At 34.4% G+C, this 17540-nt stretch overlaps 1 protein-coding gene across 1 annotated transcript; it reads right to left on the reverse strand.

The window, feature by feature from the left end:
- Window positions 1-387: 387 nt before the first annotated feature.
- LOC137811272 (putative sphingolipid transporter spinster homolog 2) lies at window positions 388-16703 on the reverse strand. Its single transcript, XM_068612947.2, has 16 exons — window positions 16248-16703; window positions 15923-16054; window positions 15740-15841; window positions 14653-14757; window positions 14467-14542; window positions 14289-14363; window positions 12747-12849; window positions 12597-12659; window positions 11346-11391; window positions 9746-9837; window positions 9461-9537; window positions 8285-8398; window positions 7286-7405; window positions 2265-2393; window positions 1360-1438; window positions 388-761 (listed from the first exon to the last, which is right to left on the reverse strand). The coding sequence occupies exons 1-16, from the start codon at window positions 16298-16300 to the stop codon at window positions 640-642; spliced, it is 1488 nt and encodes a 495-aa protein (XP_068469048.1). The 5' UTR covers window positions 16301-16703; the 3' UTR covers window positions 388-639.
- Between the last annotated feature and the right edge of the window lie 837 nt (window positions 16704-17540).

Genomic DNA, 17540 nt, shown 5'->3' on the forward strand with positions numbered 1-17540 from the left:
CAAATTTGATTCCTAAAATACTGCTGAGACTAATATAAGTAAACACTCCACTACAAAATGGAATCGAAAAAAAATAAATCAGTCATCTTCCACGGACAACTAGAAATCTGGCTAACATGTTAGGTAGTGGACATTTTCTGTAAGAAAAAATTTCCATTACAATTTCCATTCTCTGTCAAACTTTTCACCATCTTTCGCTATTGTATTCGTTATTAAATGTATCACATGATCTTTAAAAATGTCCCGCTCATGATTAAAGAAATAGAATATATATATATATATATATATTCATATTGATACCGATAACTCACCTTCCTAAAATCTGAGAGGAACAGATAAAAAAAAACATAAAAGCTATAACCTGCTTTAGTGAAGTACACACGCCCATAACAAAATATCCCTTGCTGGTTTATTTTTCATGGAAAGACTGGATAATTACAAATTTACATATAGCAACAAATTGACCCGTAAAATTTTTCCAAGAGTATTGCCATCTATCTCACTGATAACATGACATAGTATCAAACCATCATCCACCCTTTTCCACATGATTCGTGGTAGTAAAGAGGCTACCTATCGACTTTTAAGTTGTAGTTAATATACACTTGAAACATAGTATTAGCACTATTGAAAGAGAAACTAGATTTCACTGGATGTATCTCTGCTCCCTTCAAGCAACGGTGTCAGTTTCCCTCTTCTAGATGGGACAGATCGGTCCTCGTCTTCTTTGTCATATAAGTCAACATTTTTCATAAAGATTCCTGTAATATTTAATAGGATTTATTAATTAACTACAGTCCAACCATATGTCTACTTTCAACAGCATAACTTTCTTTTTCTTCAAGCGATTAGATGCTATTGTTAAATAATTGGTGCGTAGGTCCACTAACAATTCTTAGGCATCATCACTCAAACATAAATTTATATATAAGGAAGGGTATCGACCAGAATAATCACTCACTAAGGTAGTTTTCATCACCATGAATCTTTACTGCAACATGTTAATTACATTTAACACAAAGTTAACACTTAAAGGTTAATTACAGCGTAAAAAAATAGCTAAATTTGGCATTTATTTTCATTTATGATTTATAGTTCCCCAAATGTTGAAGAAAAGGAATGATTAATTCTACTGGTCCTTGAGAATGTAGAGGGACTAGAGGTTGTAGTTGAGAATTTTCAGCATCTTCCTACTGGATATTATCATTTTATTTTCAATTAGAAAGATAATACACATGCACAACATCTAAGTGTCCTTCATGTATTGTGAAGAAATTAATCCAAAACTATAATAAACTTAAATGGATACCAGAAAGTATTAAGAATAGCAAAGTGAAACCATATCAGCATGCCATTTACCTATGAACCATATAACAGCAGCAAGAAAGAAAATGGATGTTAAACAAAGTGATGTTTTCCTCCAGTCGTTAATATGATCCTGCCCAGGAAAACCAATTTGCTTAGAGTCAAAACAACGCTTTAAACTATATTATTTGCATGAAAAAGGATAAAAAATATGCCAAGAATATAAAGTCAGCAACTCTGGACAATGGAGACATCAAAATGTAAAACAGAAATGTGTTGTTCTCAGTACATTTTTGTAATAGACAATGAAGTGGCATACTAGTTATCTTCTAACAGATGAAAACTAGAAACTTCTTCACATCAACAAGGAGAGACAAGTTGAGAAAGAGGAAACTAGAAAGAACAAAGGGTAACCCAATGAAATTCTCATAATGTGAGGACTGGGGAGGGTGTACTCACCACTAAGACAGTTAAAAAAGAACAGTGCTATATAATAAATAAAATCAAGTGAACATGTACTTTTCTTGTGATTTGCTGAGAAATACATTAATTGAATGATTATCCCACTTACAAAGAAAGCTAGGCTAGGTGCATTGTAACATAGGAAGTAGGATTAAAAACGTTAGCTTAGCCCATTATTTTTATCTTGTAAATTCTCTTCATTAATTCATTATCTATATAATCAGCTTGTGTATAAGTATTATTCTGCAGAGTGCTCGTTTCGCAGGAGCCAGTCTAAAATATTTTCTCCCAGAATCTCAAGTTGATTGATGATGCAAACTTACTTTTTACAACAGATCATAGCCAGCTTTCTGAAAAAGAGCATAGTGGATAAGATGAACTTCACTAGCACACTACTTTCATGGAGCAAATAATCATCTAATAAAATTTATTACAATATCCAATTATAAGAGTAAAGCAAAACACAGCTATAACATCACGAAAATCTTGGGTGTTACCTGCAGGACTCCGACAAGTGGTGAGGAAGGCACATCCCCAAAGACATGGATTGAAACTGTAGATATAGCCATAGACAGTGGCCTCAAACTAGGTTTTACACATCGGAGAGAGACATAATTTACAGGAGCCTACAAATATAGTACCATAACCAACCAAATATCAAACCAATGACGCCAAAAAATTGAGACTATATTAATAAAATAAGAATATAATTAAAGAAAATAAATTGAGACAGTGGGAAGAAATAGATGAAATATATTTCTGAGATCTCTTACAAATGTGATTACAGTCTCTATTTATAGACTGTTTTACAACCTAATTAAAGAAAGAAATAATAGACAATGAAAGCCAGAAATAATGAGTGTTTAAAGCTGTACAAATCAAATAAAATCAAATCACTGCCAAATCTGTCCTAATAAATATAAAATGGAATCTGCACTTAATTATAACATAATTCTCCTGATTATGCAACACTCCCCCTCAAGTTGGTGAATGTATATCTATCATTCCCAACTTGCAAGTAAGATCTTCGAATTGTTTTGTGGAAAGTCCCTTAGTAAACATATCTGCCAATTGGAGTCTTGAAGGGATGTACTCAGTGGCTATAAGACCATCATCCAACTTCTCTTTAATAAAGTGTCGGTCTATCTCTACGTGCTTTGTTCGATCATGTTGAACCGGATTGTGTGCAATACTGATAGCGGACTTATTATCACATGCCAAACCCATAGGAGCTTCATATTTTATTTTTAGGTCATCAAGTATAATCTTCATCCATAAGAGTTCACACACCCCTTGAGCCATGGCTCTAAATTCTGCCTCTGCACTTGATCTTGCAACTACATTTTGCTTCTTGCTCCTCCATGTCACCAGATTTCCACCCAAGAACATGCAGTACCCTGTGGTGGATCTCCTATCAACAATCGATCCTGCATAGTCAGCATCAGTATATACTTTCATGGATAAGTTTTCCCCCTTTTTGAATAGCAATCCTTTTCCTGGAGAGGCTTTTAAGTACTGAATAATTTTATCTACTGCCTGCAAGTGTCTTTCTCTTGGATCATGCATAAATTGACTAACCACACTAACTGCATAGGCTATATCTGGCCTAGTGTGTGAAAGATAAATGAGTTTTCCCACAAGTCTTTGATATTGTGTCTTCTCCACTTTTGGGTTTTCCTCATCATTCCCAATCCTATGATTTTGCTCTATTGGCACTCCAGTGGGCTTACAACCCAACTTACCAATCTCTTTGAGAAGATCAAGGATGTATTTCCTTTGAGAAATAAAGATGCCCTGTCTCGAGTAAGCAACCTCTATCCCAAGGAAGTACTTCAGCTTCCCAAGATCCTTCATTTCAAATTGAGCAGCTAGTCTCTCCCTCAAATTTTGTTTTTCAATCTCATCATCACCTGTAATAATCATATCATCTACATAGACCAAAAGTAGAGTGAGTTTACCATTCTGAGAATGTTTTATAAACAGAGTATGGTCACCTTGGCTTTGTCGGTACCCCAAAGATACCATAGCTTGAGTAAACCTTCCAAACCAAGCACGAGGTGATTGTTTAAGACCATATAGGGCCTTCTTAAGTCTGCACGCCTTATTCCCTTCATTAACAATACCATAACCAGGTGGAATCTCCATGTATACTTCTTCCTCCAAGCTTCCATGCAAGAAGGCATTTTTAACATCAAATTGATGCATTGCCCAACCAAAGTGTGCTGCCAGGGAGAGAATAATCCTGACGGTATTCATTTTTGCCACTGGAGCAAAAGTCTCCTCATAATCGATCCCATAGGTTTGAGTGTACCCTTTTGCAACCAACCTTGCTTTATACCGATCGAGTGTGCCATCAGACTTATACTTAACTGTGTATATCCACCTACAACCCACTGCTTTCTTATCTTTTGGTCTCTCTACAATCTCCCAAGTCTCATTCCTTTCTAACGCGCTCATTTCTTCATTCATGGCTCGAATCCAGTTCTCATCTTTTAAGGCTTCTTGTACCGATGAAGGGATTTTGATAGAATCATTAGCTGAAAGAAAACTCTGGTGCTGCATAGAAAGTTTTTCTGTAGACACAAATTGGGATATAGGATATTTGGCACAAGATCTTTTTTCTTTTCTCAAGGCAATAGGTAAATCATTTAGGTTAGGTTCAAAAGCAGTATTTAAGGTGTCCTCAAGAGTCTCACTGGTATGAGTTCTTACCTCCGGTTCAGACAATTGAAGTTGCTGTTCGACCAGGACGGGTTCTTGTTGCCTTCGCTGATATTGTTTTCCAAAATATTTGTCTTCATTATTCTTCTCTGGTAATGATGTTGGTGCAGGGTCTTTGTCATCCTCCCTAAGAACGAAATCCTGCAACAAAGGAAAAGGTGGCAACTCAAGGTCCTCAGCTTCTTGAATACTCTCCCCCTGAAGCTGAGAACTAGGAAAGAAAGACTCTGTTTCATGGAAGGTGACATCTTTGGAAATATACACTTTACGACTTTGAGGATGATAACATTTGTACCCCTTTTTGTTGGGGGCATAACCGATGAAGACACATTTGATGGCACGAGGATCTAACTTACCCCGATAAGGACTATGAACATGGACAAAAGCAGGACAACCAAAGACACGATTCTGAAGACTATTCAACATGGGAATAGAAGGATAGAATGTGGTCATAACCTGAATAGGAGTAACACCCTCTAAAACCCGAGAGGGTAATCTATTAATCAAATAAGTGGCAGTCAGGACTGCTTCCCCCCAGTAAGATCTAGGAACAGATGTTTGGAAAAGTAAAGCTCGAGTAACCTCAAGGAGATGACGATTTTTCCTTTCAGCAACCCCATTTTGTTGAGGAGTGTCCACACAGGTTAATTCATGAACAACTCCATTTTCCTCAAGGAACTTGGAAAGGTTTTGGTTCACATATTCTCTTCCATTATCAGAAAGCAATCTCTTAATTGGACTTTCAAATTGTGTTTGAATCATTCTATAAAACTTTACAAACAAGTGAAAAACTTCAGACTTATCTTTCATGAGGAATATCCAAGTAACCCGAGTACAATCATCAATAAATGAAACAAACCATTTTGCACCCGAGATATTAGGAATAGGTGAAGGTCCCCATACATCTGAATGAATAAGATCAAAAGGTTTAGAACTTTTATTACCATTGGGAGGAAAAGTTGTCCGATGGTGTTTAGCAAACTGACAAACATCACAATGAAATGACTCAGCAGACACTTTTGTAAATAAAACAGGAAATAAGGACTTTAGGGTACTAAATGGAGGATGACCAAGACGTCTGTGTTGAAGCCATATTTGAGAGGATGACCAAGATTCACGACCTTGCTGAAAATTAGAAGTGTGTGCCTGTAGTCTAGCACCCTTTTTACTTTCTTCATGTTGTAAATAATATAACCCGCCCTGCTCTTTAGCAATTCCAATAGTCTTCCCCGTGGCAAGATCCTGAAAAACACAATGGGAAGGGAAAAATACCACTGCGCAATTTAAATCTTGGGTAATCTTTTGAATAGACAAGAGGTTATTGGATAGTTTGGGAACATGAAGCACATTTTTTAAAGGAAATGAAGGTTGAAGGTGAATGTTACCACAACCATTAATGGGGGTAGTGGAACCATTAGCAACAGTAATATATGGCTTACCGGATAAAGTAGTGTAGGATGAAAAAAAAGAGGAATGAAGTGTCATATGATCAGTAGCACCAGAGTCTATAATCCAGATATTTTCAGTACTAGAAGCATTAAAGGATAAAAAACTAGAACTCTTACCACTCATAGTAAAGGAACAATAGCTAGATGGCTTACTAAGGGAGTCCATGAGAGTTCAAAACCAACTTTTTTCAGATTGGCAAAATTTGATCCTGTTCACGCACAAAAAAAAAAATCCGCCGGAAAAATTTTCCGGTGGCGGTTTCCGGCGAGCAGTGGCAGTTCTGGCGAGCGACGGAAGTGGTGGTCGGTGGTGGTGGTCGGCGGTGGTCAATGGCGGTGGCAGTAACGGTCAATGGTGCAAGGTGGTGGTGGTGATCAATGGAGAAAGGATAAGGAAAATAAAAAGTTGCAGCAATGAAGGCTGTCCAACAAAAAAAAATAATTGCAGCAATGAAGGCTGTCAAGAAAAATGATTACAGCAATGAAGGCTGTCAAGGAAAATGATTACAGCAATGAAGGCTAAAAAAAAAAATTGCGGAAGCAGAGTCTCCTAGATCAGGAGCTCTGATACCAAGTGGGAAGAAATAGATGAAATATATTTCTGAGATCTCTTACAAATGTGATTACAGTCTCTATTTATAGACTGTTTTACAACCTAATTAAAGAAAGAAATAATAGACAATGAAAGCCAGAAATAATGAGTGTTTAAAGCTGTACAAATCAAATAAAATCAAATCACTACCAAATCTGTCCTAATAAATATAAAATGGAATCTGCACTTAATTATAACATAATTCTCCTGATTATGCAACAGAGACTATATTAAATGAGCAGATTTCTCTCAAAAAACATTTTACCAATAAAGGAAATCTGGAAATGTCATATTGAATCAATTAGAATGTTCGGTTTGAAAATGTTTAATTCCCATAATTTCAACAGAAAATGGAAACTAAACATTTACAAACCAAACACTATTAATCAGTCCATACATAACTTCTTTAATTAAAAACTACCATCAAACCAATCCCATTAACTACTTTTCATGAATAGATATCCAATCCATCCATTTAGAGTGTGTTATATTTTTTTTAAAGAAAGTCCTTTATTTATACATTCTTGCACCCAAACACTATTTAAGTCCAAAACTCGTCCCTTAAATACTTCCAACCACTGATTTTGGACTTACTTGATCCAATAGATTGCAAAAATATGTTGGATGGTTCAATATCTATCCATTAACAAACGGTGATCCAATCCATTAAATTTGGATGGTTAGTGGATAAATCAATCCATTTGCCATTCCTACTTTTAAGAGATGAAAATTTAATCTGACTGTTTCATAAAATTACCTGAGTGACAAAAATCAGTAGTTCACCAATAGAGAAGAAGACTATGAAACCAGGCAAGCTCTTGAAAAGGAAAGCAATGAAGCAGAAGATTGCACCTAGAAATGTTGCTCCAGAAAGAAGCTGCAATGGCAACCCAGGGAACCCAAAGAAGAAATGAAACAACATATCAAAAATATTTCATGAAGTGTAGATACACCCTTACAAAGACAGAACAGAGTCAAATTCAAGAAGAGGGAAAAGAAGACCGGGACATGCAACTGTAAAATTCTTAACCACTTCTATATAAAATAGAATTGAACCATTACAGATTTGAGAATAGATCAATAATATAAAATGTTGCATAATCAGGAGAATAATTCTGTAATTAAGTGCAGATTTCATTCTCTACTTATTAGGACAGATTTGTTAGTGATTTGATTTGTACAGCTTTAATCACCTATTATTTCTTGCTTTCATTACCTATTATTTCTTTCCTTACTTAGGTTGTAAACAGCGTATAAATTGAGACTGTAATCACATTTGTAAATCATCTCAGAAGTATATTTCATCTATTTCTTTCAACTTAAAATAAAATTTCTCATGAAAGATGAAGACCTTGAACTTGTCCATACAGAAAACAGGAATACAAACTTGTTATGATCTCTGCTCCAATTTTAATATTTATATCAGTACAAAATGGGTGCCAAAGACTCATGTCCATTGTAAAAGAAAATACAAAAACAGTTATATGAAATTCGAGCAATCATGTATTCTATTTTCTCTACATAGATTTAGTCAGCGGCTGTGGAACAAATAACCTTCAACTTCTAGACTATTTATACTATATCACTAATGAAATTGAATATCTTGCACCTAGGTCAAGCTTTCATCCAAATCCAAGAAATCCAACACCTTTAAATACGTAAAGATATGTTTTCCAGTCAAAAAGTGTACAACAAATGGAATTATGTCATTTGACTCATTCCACACTATAAGTAAATGTAAATAAACTGAGTTTACCTTGAAAGCATTAGAGATGGTTGAAGATATCTTGTCAAGAAACAAGCCTCCAGCTAATGTCCCCAAAATCCCACAAACAATTGTCACGCCTCCAAACAACAAGTCAGCATTACTCTGTCAAAAAAAAAAAGCACCATCAAAGAAGAACATTTCCACAAAGGACTAGGCCCAAGTGCAATACAAAACTTACTACAGTGAATGTAACAAAATAACGTTAATAAGTCTTAGAATTTGGATTTAGGACCTATCTCACGCAACCAATTTGTAAGGTGAGGATTGTCCAAACTTTATAAATTCTCTTTATCATATCTCTAGTCAAACCACAACCCTTGACAAATTGATTAACGCAATCCCCAGTGAGACAATAACTAAGGCAGGCCTTGGACGATCACAATTAAAGGAGTTTTCCAATACTCTCCCTCACACCAAGGCTTCTGGAATGGAACATGACAAATGCAAATGACACAACAATGCATGTAGGATTTGACTCTAGCAACATCTTAGAATTTGGGTTTAGGGTTCAATCCCACAGAATCAAATCGTAAGATTAGAATTAACCAAGCTCTATTATAAGCTCTCCTTGAGCCATATCTCTAGTCAACGTAGTAACCACCACCCTGGGGGTTGCAATTAAGGCAAATCCAAAAGAGGCTGCAATTAAGATGACCTAGAAGTGACCACAATTAAGTTGCTTTCCAACAATAAGTGTTGGATATTTTACATCAACTAATGGCTACTTGCTATCAAATCCTTATTGGACCACCTCTCAAATGTCCAATCATTAGCATGAAAGGGTTGGGGATCCGACATTGACTAGTGTAGTGATATAACCAAATTAAAAAGGTATCGAAGTGATTGTTGCCAAGTTTATTAGGTCACCCACTATCAAGTCAAACCACTCACAAATGTCCAATCTTGCAAACTTTACATTGTAGATGTTCAGTCCTCAACATATGGAATTGAAGATTCTACATTGACCAATGTTATGACTAAAATATTGTATATAAGTGAAATATAACAACCAAGTTTTGTCCCAATAGGTGAGGTTCATTAACCAAAAGGCTGTTTCAAAAACAAATTTTCAATAAAATATTCAAAATAACACCTTTGGTAATATTATTTTCTAACATTTAACGTGAAGAAGTCATAAATTTATTGGGTAATATATGAGAATACCATATGGTAAATGTTGTATCCTGCCTTTGGCCCCCAATATGAATAAGCTCCAATAACAAAGTTGTACGCTATGTACCCTGACAATATTTAAATTCTCATGTAAAAAAACAAAATACCATAGTTTGGAATTGAAAATACAAATTAAATTCTCAAAACTGAAATTCATTATATTTATTGTGCATTACATTCAACTATTATAACAATGTTCCAATTTTCTTAAACAACAACATATTCAGGAAACAAATGAAAGAAAAGTACTTATATGTAGGTAGGGAAAAGACGTACCTAGAACATTTACAACATACACTTGGTCATGCAAGAGCTCCTGCATATCTTTTGAAAAGTTGGTGAATTGATCCCACAATTTGGATGTTGACCTGACAATCATAAAGAGAAAAGTAATGTTTTACTCAAATATCAGATATTAGGTGAAGCAACAACTTTAGCAATCTACTCTGACGATAATCATAAGGAAATTTCAAGTGTACAAGAACTTTATGTGAGCTGCCTTTTCACCATAATATATATGTATAGGAGTGTAATAATATTTAATGGTCTTAGAGAAACTGAACTCAAGAATTAAATGATTTTATTAATTTCACAATACACCCAATAATAAGAGTACAGCAATGTATTTATTTATACGCACCGCACAACGCTTAACACCGTTTAACTATTATGTGCTGCCGCTTGGCCCTGTTTAACTAATATAAGCTACCGCTAGGCCCCATTTAGCTATTGTTAGCAATAGCTGAAAATCGTAAAAGACGATAGGTGTACAAACTGGACTAATTAACTTATTTTACTAACAAATGATGATTTTCTTCTCTCTTCTTTAGTTAAATTAAACAAAGCATTGTGATTTTAGAAAAAGGAAACAAGACGCCAAGTACAGGAATTGCCTTTCCTGTATTCCATTATGTATAAGAGTACAGCAATGTATTTATTTATACGCACCGCACAATGCTTAACACCGTTTAACTATTATGTGCTGCCGCTTGGCACTGTTTAACTAATATAAGCTACCGCTAGGCACCATTTAGCTATTGTTAGCAATAGCTGAAAATCGTAAAAGACGATAGGTGTACAAACTGGACTAATTAACTTATTTTACTAACAAATGATGATTTTCTTCTCTCTCTTTAGTTAAATTAAACAAAGCATTGTGATTTTAGAAAAAGGAAACAAGACGCCAAGTACAGGAATTGCCTTTCCTGTATTCCATTATGTATAGTCCATGGGTTAGTATGTTTTTGTCTCAGCTTTTTTGTCTGTTTGTGTTCTATCTTTGTCATCCTACCACCCTGGTTCTAGACAAGGCTGTCAATCTGTAATAGTACCAAAACTGCTCTGCATGAACTGAAAGCATTCCCATTAAGGATATTAAAAATTCCCAGCAGATTAAATAGACCAAGTAGTTTGATGATTGCTTCAAGTGACCTTGTCTACTCCTGCACATTCTCAGACAATCTATGGTAAATGGTAGTTGAATTTTTTCTACGACTTTATTTTTTCTTGCTCTCTTTAAGGCACTTAAGACAAATTTCATAGTTAGACTTTTGGATTTTTGTTGGAAAGATGCCTTAATTGGAGTCACCCCTAGTGCGCCTAAGTTGCAACATCTTTGAGGGTTGCCTTATGTGCAACCTCAAGGATGACGATTTAGTCTCATGGCAACTAAAGATATGTTTCAAATGGAGCTTATAAAGTTTAGAGACTCTTCACCTTAGAAACTGATTTTGTGGAGTTGAGTTGAGTCCCAAGACTAATTTCTAAATTTTCTTCAGATTGGCATTAGAAATAGGAAACAAAGACAAACTAAACAACAAATACCAAAGAGAAGGTCTTCAAAATTCAGAAAATCAAAAGCAAAAGTGCCACTTACTTGGATCCTCTTAGCAAGGCTTGATCTTCAGCAAGCATGCCATCATCTATGACAGAAATGCCTAACATTGAGCATACTCATAGAAACTATTTACTACATCAAAAATGCAAATATTCTATATAAATGGAAAGCAGTTATGAAGGGAAGTACAAAGTCAGAAAAAGTTATAAATACTAAAAATATGACTAACAATTATCCTAATATGAGTGACACACATGGCTTCTTCCTTGAAATGAAAAGTTGAAATAAAAGTGGATAATAAAGTTAAAAATTTCAAAAGATAATTTCTAATAAAGAATGAAGAACATAAGGTATATAAGCTCAGAAAAAATGGAGAGGAAAAGAATAGATTTGAATCATGTTTCAAGGTTCAAGAAGAAAAGGTTTAGATTACTGATCATGATATCAAAGTGATGGAAGAATTATTTTATTAAGTCTTTCAGTGATGGATAAGGATCAATGTGTAGCATGGAAGAACTAGAAATCCAAGAGGATGGAAAAAAATTGGCTTATTACAGTAGAACTCAGATTGGAGAGGTAGAAGAAAACCTTAAAAAGAATAGATAATGGTAAATTTGTTCCTATTGGTAATCCTGCTGAAGTTTGGAAGTGTGTAGGTAGGATATTGCTTGGCTCACTAAGCTATTTAACAGAATTTTGATATCTCACAAAATGTCAAATGAGTGGAGGAGCACTTTGGTCCCAATATTTAAGAACAAGGGTGCTATTCAGAATTTTGAAAACCACATAGGAAAAAACTAATATATCAGACTATGAAATTATAAGAAAAGGTAATTAAACATAGAATATCCAGGCTATACAATCCATGTACTCAACCTGCCTTGGTGGAATAAGGCTTTGTTGTTGCACTACTGCAATTCCCCCTTCTCTAAAATAAATAATTCATTACAGCACAGCTTTTAACTGAACTGGACATGCGGCAAAATAGTGACTTCAAGTGTGTTCAACTTTTTTACAACTTCTAGCGTATCTTAGAGACAAGAAAAAAATATAAGATTCTTATTTCCTTTTATACGAAGAAAACACATCATATTCTCTTATATTCATTGGCATTGCTGTTTTTTCAAACTTTTTTCTCTTTATGAAATTTGTCCAGTCTTCGAATTTTTCTCCATACCTGCTATTATGAAAATAATATTGGCAGATAATATTTTCCCAATAAATTTCAAAAGGATTATAATGAAATATACATAATAAATTACAAAGTAATAGATAAAAGAATCAGAATACCTCCAGTTTCTGAAACATTTGTTTCAATAGACGGTGTGTGTTTGGATTCCAAGGGTGCAAAACCTACATTAAAAGTCAAATAGTGCATTACAGTGACAAGGATTAAAAAAATTAAGGCTATTCTGAAACACATCAAAGAGAAGAAATCACCTTTCAACTGCAAAGGCTTTATTACAAAACCCAAAATGGGAAAAGGAAGCATCAAAATAGCCTCAACCCAGAATGCTACACGCCAGTTAAATTGGCTTCCAACCTACACGTTATTTGAAAACATGAAGCTGATTCATTTTAAAATTATCACTGAACAATGCTCAAGATATGATAACAGTGACCAAAAGCCAATTAATGTAATGAATATAAAAGCTGAGTACAAGTTTTAGCTTGCAAGTACCTTAGATAAGGGCAAAACAAGACAGAAATTTTTTCCAGAAAATATGGCTGTTTAATTTAAGAATATGGCTGATATACATTATTAGTTCCCCTGAAGAAGTCCATCAAATATACTCAATCCTTCATATTCAACTATTGTTTGCAGGGTTCCTGCTAACTTTCTTCCTTGTGTTGAAAAGAATGCAACTAATGGTACCATTTTGTTTTCAGAAAAGAATGAAAAAACTTTCTAAATCCTTCACTTTCAACCTTTTCTAAATTTCTTCTAGGTTGAAGATTGACGTGTATAAGCAGTTTGGCTGGTGTTAATGTAGACTATCAAAGTAATTCCACCTTAGGATCCCTAGCAGATTCCCATACCTTGAAGCAGCCTCTTAATATTTGGGTGTTTATTCAGCTGGTAATCCACCCAATATGAAGAAAATCTCTAAGCACCTCGAGATCTGAAAATGTGCTAATTTTTCTCTAGGCAATGGATTATTCCCATTCAATTTTTTCTCTCCAGCATTCCCCTGTACTACTTATCTTTGTTTTGCAGCCCAGGTCATAAGTTTTTTTCTGGGGGGAGGGGGGGGGGGGGGGGGGGGGGGGGGGGGGTGTTAGGTTCAGCCGATATGAAACATGACTACTTGGTGAACTTATGGATATGCATTCATCCCAAGAAAGAAGGTGGCTTGGGTCTTAGCAAGTTGATTTCAAAAAACGTTGCCTTGGAAAGCAAACAGACTGCAGTTTCCTTGAGAATCTTGTCCCCTTTCGCATTAATTTATCCATTGTTAAGTGTGACTAAAATTAAAATGTGTGGAATACTAACGTGGCAATGTGCTGTTTATGCCACTCTTTGGTACATGTGATTGGAACTCAATTCTTGTATCTTAAAGGAGAGTTCAATGAGTGAACAACTTCTTTGAGATAGAATTAGGTGTTTGGCTTCTACTTTGACATAAAGCTCATGGTCTTTTGGGAGGGGCTTCCTCAAGGATATGTTTAGTTAGAAGGCTGGATAACTTAGCTTCATTAATTCTTTTTATTTCTTTTATCACGAAAATCTCTTATCCCCTGATCTCACTGTAATCTTCTTATTTAATGTATTCCTCTTTTATACCTGAATACGTATATAAATAAATAAAAACCAAACTCAACCTAAACAGATAAAAATTCCAACAATTATTAGGACAATTGGCAGTCCAAGAAAATGACAACACAATTATCAGGTACAATCTAAAGCCACAAGTTGACACCATCAAACAAAGGAAACAAGTCATCTTAACACAGCTAGACTATGGAAGTATGTAGTCTTACAAATCCACCATAAACATAGCCCAGAGCAGTCCCAGCTGGTATACACATATAAAACGTAGCAAGCCATGCTGTTTTCTGTCATCAATAAAAACACTTAATCGGCAATACTGTATTCATGAAGGAAAAGTTTCACCTATTTATGAAGGAACTGAAAGGGGAATAAAGAAACAGGTCAAACCTGTGCAGTAGGGGCATGGTCATCTATGAATGGTGCTGCAAGACTTATGAAGGAAGCCTCACCTACCCCAACTAGCCTGCAAAAACACTGCTGTGAGTCTCCAATCAAAAATAGGACATGAGAAACGGGTGAATTATCAAGCGTTCAAGGCTTTATAATGTTGAAAGTACTGAAACATTCCCTTACATTCGACATATTGCAATAGACCAAAAATCAAACGAACTGCCACACCCAGCTATCGCAAATGTCCAAACAGACAATCCAACACCAATAAGCCGAAATGGATTATGACTGCAAACATGAAAATGCATTAGATCATTCAATGAAAGGGGAAACATGAAGGTTGCAAATATTTAATCCTACTTTGAGCTACCTTATCCTTTTTGAAGAACACGACTCAAATTATCAGTTTCCCATTGTTTATGCATTTCTTTAATATAACTTCTTAACAAATGTCATGCATTCAAGCACAGTTAACATGCTGAAAGCTGACACCATTTCATTGAGTGAGAAGAAAGTGCAATTTATATTGCACTGTACATATTCTAGGAGGATTTGAACCATCTAGTTGACAAGACAGGCTTGTGTTCAGTCAAATGAATTTCGAAAGAGGGAGAAATAAGAACACAAGCAACACAAGTGTAGATAAGCAGCATGAACTCAGGGATTTTTAATTTAGTATCATACTAAGAGTCACGGTTTTTCATTTCTTCTATCTTTCCCTTTTGACACAGATAAAATCTATTCTTGACCTATCCCTGACTCCTGAAGCTTTCATTTAGGAGGATTGGTTCCTCAACGTGATTTGGATCCCCGGGAGCCTATGATTGTTCTATGTATACTCATGATGTCTTAGGCTTTCACCTAACAGCTTAATTTTGGGATAATTAATTCCTCTCCTCCACAAATTGCTCCTATAAGAGAAAGTCTTACGATATTATCTGAAGTAGAATATTTAAATCGTGAACAATAAAAAACTTGTTTTACAAAACTAGAACAAGAAACTTAAAATTTCACCACATATTGAGTCACAAAAACAACACCAAGATGTGAAGGATTTTCTGATACTTTAATTTTGATGTTGAATTTATAAGCTAGCCCTCAGCTCATGCTAATACGAATGCAATACCTACAACTATTACTATCACATCGACACCATACATAGTAACAACAAATAATCATTGTGATGCGACGAGCTGGAGGTCATGGTTAATCCATAGGCATGGATAGCATGAGAAGCAGGCAAAAGCTCATACAACACGAAGCAATTTACCTTTTGGCCAGAGAAGCAAATATTGGAGAAGCAATTAGAAGTCCAACCATAAATGCAGATGACAGAATACCATCTTGAAAATTGTTCAAGTTAAAATCCCCCCTGAAATGTGGAAAATCGTGCTACAATAAGACGACAATGACAATCAGTAGCAAAATAGAGTTTAGCAGAAACAGAGCTTACTGAATTCCACTGCCACCTGTACAAATACCGGAGTCAGTACAAGTTGCAAGACTTCCATTTACACCGTTACTGGCAATAGCTCCTCGATCCACATAGTTTAGCAGGTTAATGATACAAAATATCATGAGAAGCCTGAAATCATCACATGCATTAATTAATTATTTAATTACCTAATTAATTAGCCTTGCGTAGTTCGATTAAACACCAAGCACAAAACACTACTGAATTTCGGCGGCATATGAATCGGTGAATCATGTATTGTTCTGAATTTTGAGTTGCAAAACAGAAGCAATGAAATGCAAAATAGGCTTGTGAGAAGAAGGACCTTTTAGGCGTAAACCAAGAAGGATTAGGACTTTGATCTGACTCCGATGCCATTCTCGCTTCGCTCTGCTCGCTTCTTCTCCTTTTCTCTGACTTTTGCAATTGAAAAAGTGAAACAAATAAATGTAGTTAGTTAGTCTATAATAATAGTTGAAGTATCTGTACTCCAGTTTCCTTTCATTTCATTTCATTTCATTTGCGTAATCGTTCTTCCAAACTCAACCGCCCCTATGATCCTTCCCTTCCCTAACGTTTCATCACGTTCTTATCAAAATAATAAAATATCGGAAATAATAATCTTTGTTTAACATTTGTTTATAACGATTTATTTATTTTATTATTTTTGCTTTAGTTTGACTCTTTTTTTAATCAAAAATACTCTCATCAATTTATTTATCATCTGATTAAGAGTAATCCACTATATATTTGTACAAATCTTCACTGTTTATTTAGTATCACTATGCTTAATTTAGGTGGCATAATATACTTGGATTTTGTTTTGCAGCAAAGTCCTCGTAATTTTCTTATATAACAAAATACTCGATAAAATATTATGGATATTTTAAATACAAACAAAATATGATAAAAATCTAAATTTCTTATTACAGGGTAACGGATAACCTTTTACTTCTCAATCTATCACATCTAAAATCTTTGCTTAGTCTAATTTACATAAACTATTACATTATTTAATAAATTTTAGTAGAAAACCTTATTTTTACGCATGTAGTTGTATTCAAAGTTTATTTTGCATAAACTATGTCTAACAAATAAATTAATTCAAAATCATGCGATATTTCCTTTACATAAATAAAAGTTCATTTTTTTAAAAATATATTAAAATATGAATCGTATTTTTTTTTTCAGATTTTGATATATAGCGTGCATTTTATAATTTAATGGTTAAGCTAATTAATAACTTTTTAGTCTTCGAAATGAAAATTATTTTAATCCATAACCTAGCGTAATCTTGTTGAACATTTTTTTTTTCGTGAACATATACTTAGCTTTTAGCAACTCGAATATTCGAAAAAATAAGTTTGAACTTTTAAATAATCTCTTTTATTAGAAAAACTCTTAAAATTCCAAAATAAATAATAAATAAAATGACATATATAGTTTGCTAGTTTATATTCAATGTTTTCACATAAGTTAATTTAAATACAATTATGGTAGCAATATTTTTATATTTTAATCCAATAGATAAGGTTGTTAATTTTATAAAAAAAATCATACTTTAAAAGGTCCCATTTAGTTTATGTTTAACCTAATATGTGTTTGTCCTAAAATATAT

Source organism: Phaseolus vulgaris, chromosome 2, assembly GCF_051622355.1.
Source record: "Phaseolus vulgaris cultivar YP4 chromosome 2, ASM5162235v1, whole genome shotgun sequence".
Taxonomy (NCBI): domain Eukaryota; kingdom Viridiplantae; phylum Streptophyta; class Magnoliopsida; order Fabales; family Fabaceae; genus Phaseolus; species Phaseolus vulgaris.